Source organism: Cyclopterus lumpus, chromosome 10 (genome assembly GCF_009769545.1).
Source record: "Cyclopterus lumpus isolate fCycLum1 chromosome 10, fCycLum1.pri, whole genome shotgun sequence".
Lineage (NCBI taxonomy): Eukaryota > Metazoa > Chordata > Actinopteri > Perciformes > Cyclopteridae > Cyclopterus > Cyclopterus lumpus.
Window position 1 is genome coordinate 8796678 of NC_046975.1, and position 15567 is coordinate 8812244.

A 15567-nucleotide genomic window follows, 5' to 3' on the forward strand; every position below is an offset into this window, starting at 1 on the left:
CTAAATCCCCCCTTCTCTTTCTTCTGCTTGAAGACCACGGTGTGCACGGCGAGCTTACTCTGATTGTCCACCCACGGACGCCCCCCCCCCCCCCCCCCCCCCCCCCCCCCCGCCTAATGCAAACAGGGGTACATGTAGGGTCACCGTATCCTTCAATCACACTAAGAGTCTACAGCGGCCTCGTTTGAAGTCGATCAGACCGGCCTCTACGGGAACGCTGGGACTCAGCATTGAGGATGAGTCAGTGCTGTGAGAGAGTCGTTAGTCATTTCTTGTTTAGACTGACCGTCTCTATGTTGTGGCCTCCTGGATACAGTTTGTGGCAGCCCAGCAGGATGGAGAAGGCCTTGCGGAAATCTGCATTGAAGGCATAGATGATGGGATTGAGGGAGGAATTAGCCCATCCGAACCACACGAACACATCAAACGTGGTGGGGCTGATGCAGGGGAAGGCCTCCCCTCCGCTCGACTGCTCGCAGAAGGGCACCATGCAGTTGAGGATGAAGAATGGGAGCCAGCAGCAAACAAACACCCCCATGATCACGGACAGCGTCTTCAGCACCTTGGTCTCCCTCTTGAACGTCATTTTGAAAGAGCTCTCGGACTCGGCGATGCTGGAGGCCCCGCCCATGCTGTCGTGTCTGTTCTTGGCACTTTCGGCCGCTCGCTCCAGGGCAGAGATCCGCCTGATTTGTCGGTGGGCAATGCGGTATATCTGGGTGTAGGTGGCCACCATGATGGCCACAGGGATGTAAAAGCTGATGAGAGAGGTGGATATGGCGTAGGTCCTGTTCAGGCTTGAGTCACAGTTCTCTGGTCTGCGATAAGATGTAGCATTAAAACCTGAAGAGCCAGAGGACCCAGTGAGAGCCGTGTAAGATTTAGTTTGGGCCTTGTGCCAGTTGAGCTGCACTGGGATGAAGGAAATTAGCACAGACAGCGTCCAGGCCACACTGATCATCACATAGGCCACTTTGGGTGTCATCTTCCTCTCATAGCGAAAGGGGCTGGAGATAGCCCAGTAGCGGTCCAAGCTTATCACACAAAGGTTCAAAATGGACGCCGTGGAGCACATAATGTCAAAAGCCACCCAGGTGTCACAGAAGGAGCCGAACGGCCAGAACCCGGCGATCTCTGTTACCGCCTTCCACGGCATCACCAAGATGGCAACCAAGAGGTCCGACACGGCCAGCGAGATCACAAAAAAGTTGGTCACTTTGGAGCGCAGATGCCGAAACTTGGTGACGGCGGCACAGACCAGCGTGTTTCCCAGCAAGGTAGTGAGGATGAGCAGCGACAGGAAACAGCCGGTCAGGACGCGGCTGGACGGAGCCTCGTCCAAAAACCCAGTGTCGATGACAGTTGTAAGGTTCATGAGATCCATCCCTGAACATGTGCGGGTTGAGAAAATTCGTGCTACATTATTACTCTTCTCTCCTCTACTCGTCCTGCTGACTCCACTCACCAAAACTGGACTGGTACACCTTTTATTACCTCCAAGATGTCGTCCTTTTATGCAGTTCTTTGGTTCCCCTATTTTAGTTTGTCTGTTCTGCTTTATTTTGTATTTGTAATTTTCTATTTCTCTATTGTGTTCATTGCCTATATGGCATTGTCTCCTTTGCCTCATGTATTTTCTGAAATGTTTACTTGTATTGATGTTATGTGTTTACCTTGCTTCTATGTAGAGCACTTTGTAAACCCTGTTTTTAAAGGTGCTATATAAATAAATTTATTATTATTATTATTATTATTATTATTATTATTATTATTATTATATCCACAGGATTAGAATCTCGGAGGCTCCTGTGCTTCAGCCTTGCAAACAATTTCCATCATTGTATCTTCTGATGAATGCTGAGGGATGAGGTGTTTGAGGCAAACCCTCTCTGGGCAGGACATTTTCCCTCTGACTTTGTAAATGAGATTCGACATCATTTGAGCTGCAGATCCTGGTAACTCAATTCCTCAACGTAATGACCTGAGCTCTTCTGTTTGCCTATTCCCAAACGGTGTAAGGATCCGCGATCCTGTGGATTAAACACATGAATTATACAACATTGGATACATCTGTATTCATTTAGATAATTAATTGTTGTCTTGTAAAATGCAACACTGGTTAAAAAATACTTAGTTTATTGTTCATGTAAGCTCTGATTGCACGTACATGTGTGCCATATAGCCGATTATATTGTGCATTGGCATGCTAATGTTCCAAAAATTAGGATTTTCCCATGCAATGTTATTACAAAAAGTCACACACCTGCGCAAGCACGAGACAATCTATTTTAATCTCCATCTTCACATACTCACCTCGTACTCCCACAGACGCGGCCAGCTGTCGCTTGATTTTATATTTCAAAATAAACGTCCCATCGCTTCCACAAGAACTTCGCAGCGTAAAGTAAATCCAAAGGGCACCCAGTCTCCATGTCCGACCCAACCAACTAGAGAGCATTCCCAGTATATCCTCGAGTGGTTCCACATCGCTGAATGAATTCATAACACACACAGCAGCGTTCACATGTCACTCAACCGCCAACGCTCTCGCTGCGTCCTCCCGCAGATCTGCTCGCGTCTGCGCCCAAATCCCGCAGACGGTGCGCTCTCTTGCGCCTCCGACTCACGCCGGCGCGCTGACGTTGTCCCATTCAAGAGAAAGTGAAGTAGGGATGAGAACATGTGATTGTGGGCGACCGAATCCAGTATGCATGTAATGTACAGCCCGATATCTACGGCAGTCAACACATGTCTTGTCATTGAGTGGCCTCTCGTGCGGAGTTTAGAGGTTTGAAATATCATATTGCCGATTTAACCCACCACCATCAGTGCTTTCTCTTAATTTGACCCAGTTAAGTCTGCACCCCGGTGTAGTTTAATTACAATAAAATGCTGGTTATAAAACTGACTCAGGACGAGGGGCAAACACGCGTGGGCAGAGAGGCCGCTGAGGCCACCTAATGGAGAGAGTGAAAGTTGCGCCTATAATCACCCCCCCCCCCCCCCCCCCCCCCCCCCCCCCCCCCCCCCCCCCCCCCCCCCCCCCCCCCCCCCCCCCCCCCCCCCCCCCCCCCCCCCCCCCCCCCCCCCCCCCCCCCCCCCCCCCCCCAACCCCCTCTGGAAGGATTTGACTACCCTGGAGGTTTATAATGACTGAAAAGAGATTTTTATAAAAGACAGATTTATGCTCAGACATAAGATTATATCAGAAACTCCCATTCTTCATCGACCCGTGGCAGAATGTTCATGTGCAATGTCACCTTCAGGAGCAGTGATCATCATTTCCCTCTACTCTGACCCATAAATTGTGAACTGCTTGTCAAAAACCTGGCAATGTCTGTCAGCATGCCCGTCGTTGTTTCATTTAGTTCAGGCTGGTATCTTACGTGCTAAGCATCATGGGATGCGGAAACAATCGTGACATGCCAGCTGTCACCTTACAGTGATGTAAGTAGTTCTGACAGAAGGAAAATAAACAGCTTCTACCCTGTTCCTTCTCAAGCAGCCACACTATAAGGCGTTTAATAGACGGGTTGAAGCCATGGCACCCAAGGAATGATAACATAAGAGAAAATATAATTTTCCTTTTACCATTTCCCATATTATATCTCACTACAGTTTGTTCTTTAATGCTTAATTCAGAATTGTAATTGTAATTGATATATGAATTGTAATATGATATTAAGGATTTCCCTATTACATCATGACAGATAAGTAACATTGAGGATGCAAATTTTGCTGTCAAATAATAGAAAATGGATCATTACCTATTTTGATAATCCATTGATAGACAATCAATAAGGATTTTCTTTCTAGCAAAAATGCGAAGTATGTTCTGCATTCAGCTGTTTGTCATTTGTGATGGTAATATTAATATATTTTGACTTGGATTGACTTTGAAAATTATAATTATACTGTGACTATAATGTCTTTTTTATAGAGAAAACAATCAATGGATATATCCAAAAAGGTTGATGACAATACAATTACTTGAAACTCAACTGCTCCAACAATAACAAGGAAAAAGGGACAGGTGTCGGCAGAGATAGCTCGGTCCGTGATTATGAGCAGGATGCCAACCTCTTAACGTTCCGGTGTCCCGTGGACGGGACAGCCACCTGTGCGCTGGAGATCATACCGTTCACTGTCCATCTATTTATAGTTAGGTACTAGTGTCGTATGTTTCTGGAAACCTACGATTCTTTTGATTCTAACTGTCAAGATTGGACAACAACAGCAGCTACAGTCAACGTTTTTGTCAGACAACAACAAACAAACAAATGTTTTTAAAATCAAGCCGACTCAACGGCGAAGCTTCGTTTTGAGCCACAGGTCATCACATTCCAATAAAAACGGTCTTGTTACGTCGTAAAAAGGTCCATACGATCCAATTCAGTAAAAGATTGTGTCCAAAACACGTGATTACATCCATAAATATCCACAAACTTCCGTTGCATCATTTCAAATCAGCTGGCAGATATGACAAAATATTTCAGAAAAGTAGCTGTAAAAACCGTTCTCTGCCGCACACCTTTACAACCCGGATATCTAACTGTTCGTTTGACTCTAACCTTTTGATTGACACCAAATGTAAGCCAATAGGAGCAAGATATCTTCTTCTAAACCCACATTAGCCAACCAGAGTCAGCGAAGAAGAAGAGGACTGACCAACTTCTTTTGGCTACTGTGTGCGCACACGGAGTCGGATTTGTCAAATTAATGTGGTGGATTCGAATAGCCAATGAAAAGACGAAAACAAGGAAGTGCCATGTTGGGATGCCAGATAAGTGAATAAACCCGCAATTTCACTGTGTAATGACAACCTGTCAATTTTGGTTCATTTTGCAAACAATTTGGTTTCAATTCGGGGAAAAAACACAATAAAGTGTTTATGCTTCAGTTCCTTTGTGTCAGCAATAGTGCAATAGTGAATGTGTATAACCTCTGTTTCACCTTTCATTAGGGCCTAAAATGAAGTCTCCAAATGGCCTTTATTGGAAAAACGCCTAAACATACCCTTAGTAAAACATGTGTAAAATCTTAATTTTCTGTAAAATTATAATCTACTTTTTACTTGGACTAGGTAAGGCTTTATGATATGCTCCCATTGTGTTTTCCAGACCATAAGTCACAGCTATAATCATCTGCAGGCATCTATTTCACAAAAGTATTTAGGCGAAAATAGAAAATCTTCTACTTATGTGTGTGCCAACTTATATTACTCAATGTCAGCAGCACTTAAAGTGATTCTGACTGTTTGGGGGGAAAACTTCAGAGTGTTACCTTTCAAAAGAGATCAACACCATGCATTTACTCCAAATGGTTCTCTTACAGCTTTCAATTTACTTTGGGTACGTCTGGATAGGCGTTTTTCGTGAATTTTACAGGAAAGCTAAGAGGTTAATTGTTTTTAACAAATCATAGACTATATTTCTTGGCCACGAGCAGTCTCTTTTTTTGTACTCAATAGTGAGCTTTAGAGGTGCTGGTAGGTGTATTTGGCACCATCGGACAAAGCCAGGCAGTCTTTATGCTAGGCTAAGATAACCGGCTGCTGGCTGTAACCTTGTATTGAACAAACAGAAACTGAGAGTATCGATGTACTCATCTAACGCTGGGCGAGAAAGTGAATGAAGCACATGTCCTTTCCTTCCTTTAATTTTAAACATAATTACTCGTCACTTAATCAAATGTTTAATATGTTTAATTGAAATTCATCAATATCTGTGCTCTGCCTACCACCTCCCTTTTAAAGATCATCTTAAATTGTCCGATAAGCCTGTGGAAAATTCAAATATCAGTGTCCATTTCTCCCTCCTTTTTTTTATGATCACGTGTTCATTGTTTTTATTCTTTCATAAAAAGATGGTATGTTCTTCCCTTTTCCCCAGATCTGTTTCTGGGATTCAAAGTTTGCTCCTCAAACATCCAAGACACAGCAGCCGAACAGTGTCCAGAGTTCAAAGGTCAGAGGTGAGACCAGGGATAGACAGGCAAGCTGAGGTGCATTGTGGGCCTACTTCAGAGCGTCTTTCTCCACCTGCCTCCTGCTCTGCTCTACTTCTCTGTGTTAAAAGGTGCTGCTCTTCTAACGCACACTGTCACACACACTAAGACTCACTGATTTAAACTGGCCTTTGTGTCACCTTGTGCTGCCCAGTGTTTGTAATTCTGTGTATTCTTAACATTTGTTTTTAGTGGTTGTTTGTACTGTTTTATGGTTGTATTTTTTTCTTTTTTATAATAATGATAATTCTTCTTCAAAAGGCTTTTTTTCAAACAATGTAATCACTGTCACTGAGTAATTTGCTCTCTTCTGATAGTAGGATTCAGGACAGGGGAAGCAAACCTCAACCACAGATGCTTTTCACAAAGTCTGTCAATCACCACATGCTTCATCAGACTTCTGATGCTGCAATATAGCTTTAAGAGCTCCTATGCAGATGTTCCAGTCATGACGAAACTCCTGAGTGCTTATTGTCTGATAAGGGATGACAGGTAACCAGCCACCCTCAAGACACAGCAGCTATGAGTAAGACAGCTGAGAGCAAAACAAGCTGTTTTAGGAACCACAATGTTAAAAAACCTCCACCCTCCCTTCGCCGCTGCTGCTGCGTGTTTATGCGTTCATGTGTGAGCACATAGCACTGCATATTTATCAGTCATGCATATTTCTGCAGGTTCATAAGAGTTCATATTAGTTTTTTCTACTGGCATGCAAACACGTTACGGTTTACTGCTCTCCTGATGGGTAGAGTAGATACAAGAGACAGAGATTCGTTTTTAGCTTTCTCTAATGTGTAAGGTTGATTTACTCGCTTTTTTCTTCTTTTTGGCATCCAAATAGTGTAACAGTGTGTTTTTTTTAAAACATAGCAGTGAAGCAGAGACAAATACTCAGTGTGAACAAATTATAAAAGTTTATTTATTTGACGACAGCAGCACAATATTTCTGAACTGGTTTCTCACATAGTGAATATTACTTTGTCACATCCAATTGGCTGACAGGAATGTCTGAGGGAATCAGTAGTTTTATGTAAATAGATAAATAAATACATTTAGAAATAAATAGATACTATAAATAAATGATACTGATAAATACATAAATGTAATTTTTAAATCAATTCTGAATTGGAAACGGCATAACATGTCATATCTAATACATTAATTTGAAATAGCTCTTCAGAAACAATAGAAGCAGCCCTGCAGACAACAGTAAATCGTAGTCTTCATCTTTTCATGAGGAGTTTAGTTTCCTGAGGAATTTAAGGTATGGTTCAAAAGGCCGGTTATTTTGGACTTCCTTTATTTTGCATTCGGGGTCAAGCTGGAAGAGAAATGGAGATGGTTCAGAATCATAATGCACCCGGATACCACTACTGATCCAGCAGTCACAAAGTAGCCGTCAAGACGTCACGTTTCAGTCATGTTTCAGTCATGTTTCAGTCATGTTTCAGTCGTGTTTCTGTTGGCTAACCTTTTGATGTGGGTCCAGAGTCTTCAGGGTTACATTAAGTTCTTTGAGAATATGCTTGCTTGCTCTGTGTACCTTCACATTGTGAAGAAACTGGTTCAGCCTCTCCACAAAGTTGCTCACACAGGAAGTCTGGGATGGAAAATAATAAGTTATCAGGGTCAAACAAAAGGCACGTGTGTCATCGTGAACTGAGCGCAACGTAACATGAAAGTTAGAGTGCAGTCTTGAAAAGTTGCAATACTTACTGCGTTTTTGGTAAACTTCCCCATTAGCCTCGGACTCGTGCCGCCTGGCTATAAGGAAAGAATATTCATTGAATTAATTGATCAAGCAGTGGATATTTCACGTGTCAGATTATGATGTTATCAATCATATAACGTGATCATTCACGTGAGAGCGTAGACACTATGCTGCATGTGTTGTAGTATCAATGCGTGGTACTTACTACTAATGTGATGCCGTTTCGGGCTTCATGGAGGCCCCTGAGGGTCTCCAGTCTTTCAATAATCTCCCGGTTCAAGATCATGTTTAACGTATATCCATAGCAGAGATGCAACAGGACAACAAGGGCAAACACAAACTTCATCATACTGCAGCGTTGTCTCTCTCTCTCTCTGTCTCTCTCTTCTTTAACAGCTTTTCTTCGTTGTTTCTTTTTCGTGTGAGCAATGAAGTGATCACTATCTGCCCATTTCTTAAAATATATATAGAGGTCAGACAGGAAAAGGAAGTCATATGCAATACACCTACCTGGAAATGCAATTTTAGTTTTTTTCTTTAAGTGGTTGTATGTAATGTGCAAGTTTCACATTTTACAAGTGAGCAACAATTAGGCCTATTTAATCATCTTAAAAATACCAAGAAACCACTGCTAACTAGATCCTATGAAGAGCAAAAGAAATCATTTCATCACATCTGTTATGACTGAGTGGCAAACATCTTGTTTTCCTGCATTGTGTAAGATTGAGGCGATGAGGGCTCTAGATGTAACTCTGTACGTACAAACTTATTTGCTTGTCTAGTCGTTATTTTGGACAAATGCAAATAGAAGAAGCCTCCAATATTCTCTTATACAATATTAAATATGTAAATTAAAATCTATCAAATACAATAGCCACATATTTGGATACCTATCATGTTCAATTGTGAGGTTAGATTTTCACTGTTATATTGTGTGGTACTGTGAATTTCCTGCAAATATATAAAACACAATATAACACGGTTCTCTCTGTTGTATTATCTGTTGTATTATATTAACACTTTGGACTTCGCACTGAACAGCACTTTAGCCCACCCAATGGTGCAATACTAATACGTTTAAGTATTTACATTTTTTTTTTTTTTTATACACTTTATTCACTTTATTCTATTTCTACTCCGTCTGTATATATAATATTCTTCTTGTTTTTACTCTTATCTTATTTCTGTTATTATACTACTTGTTTTTTACTTATTACTGTAATCCTGTAATTTCCCCACTGAGGGACTAATAAAGGATTATCTTATCTTATCTTATCTTATCTTATACTGTAAGAAATATTTGTAATTTAGTAGTTAATGGATGACTTGTCATACTGAAAGAATGAATGTTGTCATCTTCACAGTCACAGCCTGTAGTTTCTGTGGTCAGTGATGCAGTTATCTATAAATAATTAATGATGGTTAGCTGGGTTCCCCTAGAAGCTTCATTTGATGTCATGTTTAAATATAACAAAGATTGTGATAAGAGAGTGGGCGCTCTCTCTGCTGACATCATATCACCAGTCAGTGACCTAATTATTAACCATTGTTGAACTCTCTGATTCACTTGTTAGTGCTTGAGGTGACTACTAGGTTAATACTATGAGATCAATATTATATGTGGACGACATCTTACACCAAGCTTACTTCCGCACAGTAAGCAAATGATTCATTCCCACTACAACTGTTGGAAATGTGCTCGGTGAGCTGGTGTTTCTTTGAGAGGAAGTGCGATCAAGAACAAAATATAACAAGTTCTTAGAGTAATAGGAAGTATGTTCTTGAGAGGTTAAATAAACTGAGATAGGCAACTCTTTTGCTTTTTCTTTTCTCAACCATTCCTAAAATATTCTCAGACCTCAGTTTCAGTGTTTAGAAAAAACGTCTCTGATTGCGTTTCCCACTACCACTTAATTATTAAATACAGGGGTTTTCATAGTTTCTGTTAGCCTTTCCTGTCCAGTGGATAGCAACGCTGAGCAAGTTAGCAGTGAGGCTTTATTTGTCATATTATTGATGATGGAGGAGGAGGAGGAGGAAGAGGAGGTGGGGACATCCCCGACACAGACATGCATGTGCCGTGATGTTAATGTTGCTACATTTTCACTGGGAAATACCTAAAAAGCCCCATTTAATATTCAATGTCTGATGATCAGTGTTATCATTGTTTTTAATTTTCATTAAGATTAATTTCTGAGCTGGTGTTTGTATATACATTATACACGGTATATATTTGCACATCTTGTGCATCATCACAGATCAACATCAGATATAGGTAGTGTTAGAGTTTAGAGCATGTGTTTTCAATTTGCATTAAAGAATGTACACCCTATGAATGTAATTACTGTAGCTAACAGAAGAAGAGTAATACGTTGTTGTTTTACTTATTCTATACCGTTCACCCTGAGGACAAGAGGTCAACAGGTTTAATGTGCAGGCACAAAACTAGGTTTGTTTTGTGTCTCCCCATATACCTCACACACCCGCGCACCACACATGGCTCAGGGTCATCTTAGACTGACCAGACAAACTGTTTCCTCATTCTGTGTGGGATAACCACTTGCTTCAATAAAAAGGACTGTCTGGAGAGTGGCGAGCCAGAGTGTTTTGCAGACGTGCAGAGGCACAGCTCAACATTCTCCTTGCAGCAAGTAAAACCAAGAGCTCGAGTCTGTCATCTGTGGTCATTGGAGTGTGGGTCTGTTAATTGAACTAGCGGGGCTTTATCTTTATGGTAAAAACCCCACAGGTAGCCGGGAAAATAATATAACACTAGCACTCACAGAAGAACATTACATTACATTACATGTATTTAGTTGACGCTTTTATCAAAGGAGACTTAAGATAAGTGCATTCAACCATGTTGGTATAACCCCAAACATATCAAGAATCATGCAACTACATCAACTTCATCAAATATGCTCAACTACTTTAAGTGCCACATTTATACAATATGGTATCGTGAAGGTTTTTTTAATTGTCTTTTGTGATTCTTTTTGTTTCGTCGGCCGAGGTTACATGAGGCCAGTGGCAGCATCTTAAATGGGAGTCGACCAGGAGCCAGACAAAAGCTGGAGAGAGAACTTTGAATCATGCCTACTTTCTAGTTATAGTTATAAGTGCAGTAAATAAACTTGGAAGGATAGCTTAGTGCTGTTATTGTCATGACAACAGAGCCATCAATAAAGTCAAAGGTCAAGGTAAATCACTCTATCTACAGTCAGACTTATCACGTCTCAACCCAATAACCTGTAAAATTCACCAAATTAAGAAGCCTTAATTATATAAATAAACTGATAACATAATGAATCATTAGAAACTAATTGTAGTGTTCATGCCCATTGGCAATGTAGTCACGATCAGTTGTGGCAGAAATGTGACAGTTATATATTATGTTCATTACTTAGGCTTTTTTGAAAACACACGATATATTCCAAATGGAAAAATGAAACATTGGTGTATGTAATTCGTTTGACTCCAGTTCAAAGCTAAGCTGCCACTTCATGACTCATCCTGTCACTATATGTCTGCAGCTCTCATCATGGACGTTAGCTGTGGTGCTCTTGTCTTTAACACCATCAGTGGATGAGGAATCAGATGAGTGTGGAGGTGTCAACTTGAGGGGGATTGAGGGGACTATAAGTGTTCTTCCACTCACAAGAGGGGAACCTTTGCACAGAGGGAAAGAAGTGACGGAACAGATCTACAGCATCTCCGGTCACGATTCCAACACCATTTCCCACAACTTCTTCTCAAGGCAAATATGCACATGTAAACATGGTTTGCTATGGTTTTAATGTTTAGTAAACACGTGTTGACTAGAGGGTATTTGTCATTGATCTGTCAGCGTTGGACCTGTATGTTGCTCAGTAAGTGTAAAGTAAGTGGGTGAACCTGAGACTGCTGACTACGACTGTGAAAAACTTTAGTCAACTCATGAGAGATCGTGTGTTGATGAAAATGTGAATCGTTAGTTTCCGTTGAGGCAACACTTAACCTTGAGCTTGGTTTATTCAAAGATGTTAAAGATATGTACTCGAAAGCGTAGGACCGTAAATGTGTGACTATATCAGATGTGATTCTCGTGAAGTCTGCTTCACACCGTACCGGTCACTTTTTGTTGGTTTTCTCTTTAATGTGTCATTTTGTATTTCCACTGTCGGACTGAGTCATTCAATTCATCACAGGGAGAGAGAGGGGTTTCAAGTACCTGCTTTGTGCATGCGTGAATGGCAACATCTGACAGTTTATCAAATCTATAAAATAGACATGGAAATCAGAATTAGAGACAGTTTATGTAACTTAACATCCATTATATGTTGTTAATTTCAGACAAAGCTGGGTAATTGTAGCTGTGCTTTTTTAAAATTAAAGTCCAGTTTGTGTTTGTTTTGCAGTTTCTAAATATGTTTCCTGATCATACATCTTAATTTCAATCATGTTTCAGATGTTATCGTAACATTTGTGGCAAGCTGCAAATACCACATACTTCCTTTGAAGGCATGCAAAACTATAATTTTATCTAATTTTAAGGCCAAGATGAACTGAAGTTATTTCATTTCAAACCTTGTGTAATACCATAGCAAACACCGAAAGAGGAAGTTGAGAGAATATTACAAATTAAATATAATATGAAGCATTGAATATGTTAAAGATTAGAAGACAGTTGTGAATCAAAGATCTGGGACCTCCTGCTGGTGCTTTTATATGTTTTTGAACATTATGATTTGATATGTTATCGTTGACAAGTTATGAAACCCTGGCTTTACTGATATTTCTTCTAATCAAATATCAAAGTGATTGGATATTTACTGTACAATATAACATTTGTTTAACCTTTTAAGCCCCATGGCGCCCAATTGGGCGCCGATTTACACATTATAGTTAGACTGTGTACAATAAACATGAGCAAATATATTGATGTTATACATCAAATTAAACAAGAGACCTTGGGCTACAAGAATCAGTAAGCCATTTTCACACAACTCAAACACCAACTGAAAAGATTATGAAAATATCATAATCATCATTTTGTCAGGAGTCAGCCCACTCAGCACGTTTCCGTAACTAGCAAGCTGTAGCTCGGTGCTAGCAGAAAAAGCCAGATAGCAAAAAGCAAGAGGACTCTTTTTGAAAAAAATCTTTTTTCTTCTTCTAATCAACAAAGATTGCTGCATTTGATGTATTGAACACCATAAGTAATATACAAGTGAAATATATGATTTGGTACATGAGAAAATTCAAATTGCCCAAATGCCCATTTTGCCTAATTTATCTGTACTGAAACCTCTCTAACTTTGTTCTGCTTTACTTTTTCAAAGTCAAACTTTGCAGAGAGACTGTTCCCATATTGTGCTATTGTTTTTTTGTTGTGCATCCTTCCAAGAGATAATCATCCTGAAAGTGCTTTTTTTATAGGCAAACCTGGAAATTCAACTTTTGCTGTCTTTCATCTTTATTTACTCTTAACCAGTAACAAATATAATAATATTTACACATCTGAACTAAAGCACACATGGTTTTCCTTTATTATAACCCCAACATTATTTAAATAGCCTTTGTGGTTGCAGAGATACACCCTTCTTAGTTTGGGTATGTTATTTCGAGCAGAAACCTAGAAAATGGCTCGGGGCTTAAAAGGAACGTGTATGATAATACAGTCCCTTCTTTCATTCATCATTACCACCATCATTGGACTCCTTTTGACCGCGAATCAGAAATATTCACGTCACTCAACAGCCGCACTGAGCAGGAGTTCATTCGCTGTCAAGTGTTTTCAACATCATCTGGCAGTAAAACATCTTTATTGTCTCTCAAACATGTTTTGTTGTTGTTTGTTTATACAGCAATTGCATAAAACCCTTCACAAACGAGGCACTTGTCATATATTTCATTGTTCCAGTTGCTACGGTCCCTTTATTTCCCTTTGTGGTCCATCCCAGTGGTTCTTTTTATCCCTTTTCCTTCAGTGCTTTCAGTGTGATGGTCAATCCTCCCGCATCGCACAGCCGGAACTCCTCCTCCACCGCATCATCATGAGGAGCAGCACTTTGACCTGAGGCGGCTTCATCCTCATATTCTTCGTCCACATCGGCCTCCTCGAAGTCATCTGGATATTCAACCTGCTCTGAGACGTCAGAAGCCTCTGAAAATACTGCAAGAGAGAAAGAAGGGTTCAAGGCTTTTGCTTTGAGAATCCTGTACACATCATAAAACAACTCATCAAGAACCTATATTTCTCTCGATATAGCTGTATAGTTTTGGTGCTTCTCAAATTTTATCCAAACTAATTAGTTGTTAAGATTTGGTTAATAAGTAACAATTATTTTACAGGGAGAAGATTTTGGAGGCATCCTAAATTTAAAGACCGTGAGACCATTTTTCAGAGTATCACAGCTTCCTGTTTTTTTCTATCAGTGTTGACTCGAAATGATCTTAGAGAAAGAGTATTATATCGACTAAATGATTTAGAGATATATTGTAAACTGTACAGCGAACAGTGAAATCATGCTTATGGATTATGCACTATAGTCACCAATAACAATGTAATAGGCTATATAATAAAATATGCAGATTGTACTTTTATGATTTTGATTTCAAGGCTTGGGTGTTGTTTCACTTTGCATCTCTACATTACCAAGAGGCTCAGTAGAATCACTCCTCATTGGCGACCCTAAGTGCTCACTGCGCTCCTCAAGAGAGAAAAAACGTTCATCTTCATCAAAGTCCTCCGGATAGTCACAGTGGTTTTGTGCTCCAACACACAAAGCATCGCACTTGTCCTCCACATCACTGGAACCGGCCTCCGGGTTGTGCTCTTTTTCTTCCCATGGGTGGGACTGACTGAGCACACCTGGCTGTGGTGTGGTGTCTGAGTTGTTTCCTTCTTTCTTTGTGCCACAGCTTTTCACATGACCACGGTGGGTCACTGTGTGTTTGACAGACTCCAGGTGGTCTTGCACATAGGCAGTGTCAAGCATCCAGGCAGCAGTGGGCCTGTTTTCTGGGTTGAGGCAGAGCATTCTCTGGATCAAAGAGGAGACGCCGTCAGAGAAGCTGCTCGGCACAGGGTCATACTCTCCTTTGGTGATCTTGTAGAACAGACTCAGGAGGTTTGTGGCCGCAAACGGAGGTCTGAGAGCACAGATCTCATACAGCAGACAGCCAAGAGCCCAGATGTCTGACTTGGAACTGTACGGGACATCCTGGCACAGCTCAGGACTGAGGTAGATGGGTGTCCCGACACATGTGGACGACATGTCCGCTGTGTCGGTCATTACTCTGGATATCCCAAAGTCCCCTAACTTGACCACTCCTTCCTTTGTTAGCAGTACATTTGATGTTTTGATGTCCCTGTGCAGTATTCTAGCCCCATGTATGTAATTTAAAGCCACAGCGACCTGTGCAAACCACCCCATCACAGTACCCTCTGGGAAAAACTCCATTGGTTTCCTCCCCTTCACTTTGTCATCTAACGTCCCCCCGTCGCAGTAGCTCATCACGATGTAAATGAATCCGTCAGTGTTGGCGAAGGCTTCGTGGCATTTAACCACGTGAGGGTGCTCTAACCGACTAAGGATCTCAGCCTCCTGGAGAAGTGCCCGCTGGGTTTTGGCCGTCCGTGTGTCCTCGACTTTGATCCTCTTCACCGCGTGCAGGCTCTTGCCCTCCACGTGCCTCATCAGGAACACGTCCGCTGCTCCTCCCCTGCCCAGACACAACACCTTCTCGTACTTCTCCATGCGTCGTCTCGGAGTGGAGGACGAATAGGAAGAGCGTCGACACGTGCTTTGTGTGTTCAGTCTCGTTGCCGTGGTAACTTCGCCTCGCTCCGACGAGGTGAAATGGAA

At 41.3% G+C, this 15567-nt stretch overlaps 2 protein-coding genes across 2 annotated transcripts; both read right to left on the reverse strand.

The window, feature by feature from the left end:
* Positions 1 to 265: 265 nt before the first annotated feature.
* Positions 266 to 1384, reverse strand: drd1a (dopamine receptor D1a). The gene has a single exon (XM_034543636.1). The coding sequence runs from the start codon at positions 1382 to 1384 to the stop codon at positions 266 to 268; it is 1119 nt and encodes a 372-aa protein (XP_034399527.1).
* Positions 1385 to 13668: 12284 nt separating this feature from the next.
* nek12 (NIMA-related kinase 12) lies at positions 13669 to 15459 on the reverse strand. The gene is made up of 2 exons (XM_034544164.1): positions 14355 to 15459; positions 13669 to 13871 (listed from the first exon to the last, which is right to left on the reverse strand). Exons 1-2 carry the CDS (start codon positions 15457 to 15459, stop codon positions 13669 to 13671), a joined length of 1308 nt encoding a protein of 435 aa, XP_034400055.1.
* Positions 15460 to 15567: the final 108 nt, after the last annotated feature.

What these genes read in the sequence shown, in the direction of transcription:
- drd1a (XM_034543636.1), bottom strand. Translation starts at nt 1,384, where the DNA reads ATGGATCTCATGAACCTTACAACTGTCATCGACACTGGGTTTTTGGAC.
- nek12 (XM_034544164.1), bottom strand. Translation starts at nt 15,459, where the DNA reads ATGGAGAAGTACGAGAAGGTGTTGTGTCTGGGCAGGGGAGGAGCAGCG. An exon ending in TGATTCTACTGAGCCTCTTG is followed by an intron (nt 13,872 to 14,354) that starts GTAATGTAGAGA and finishes TCTCTCTTGCAG; the next exon opens with TATTTTCAGAGGCTTCTGAC.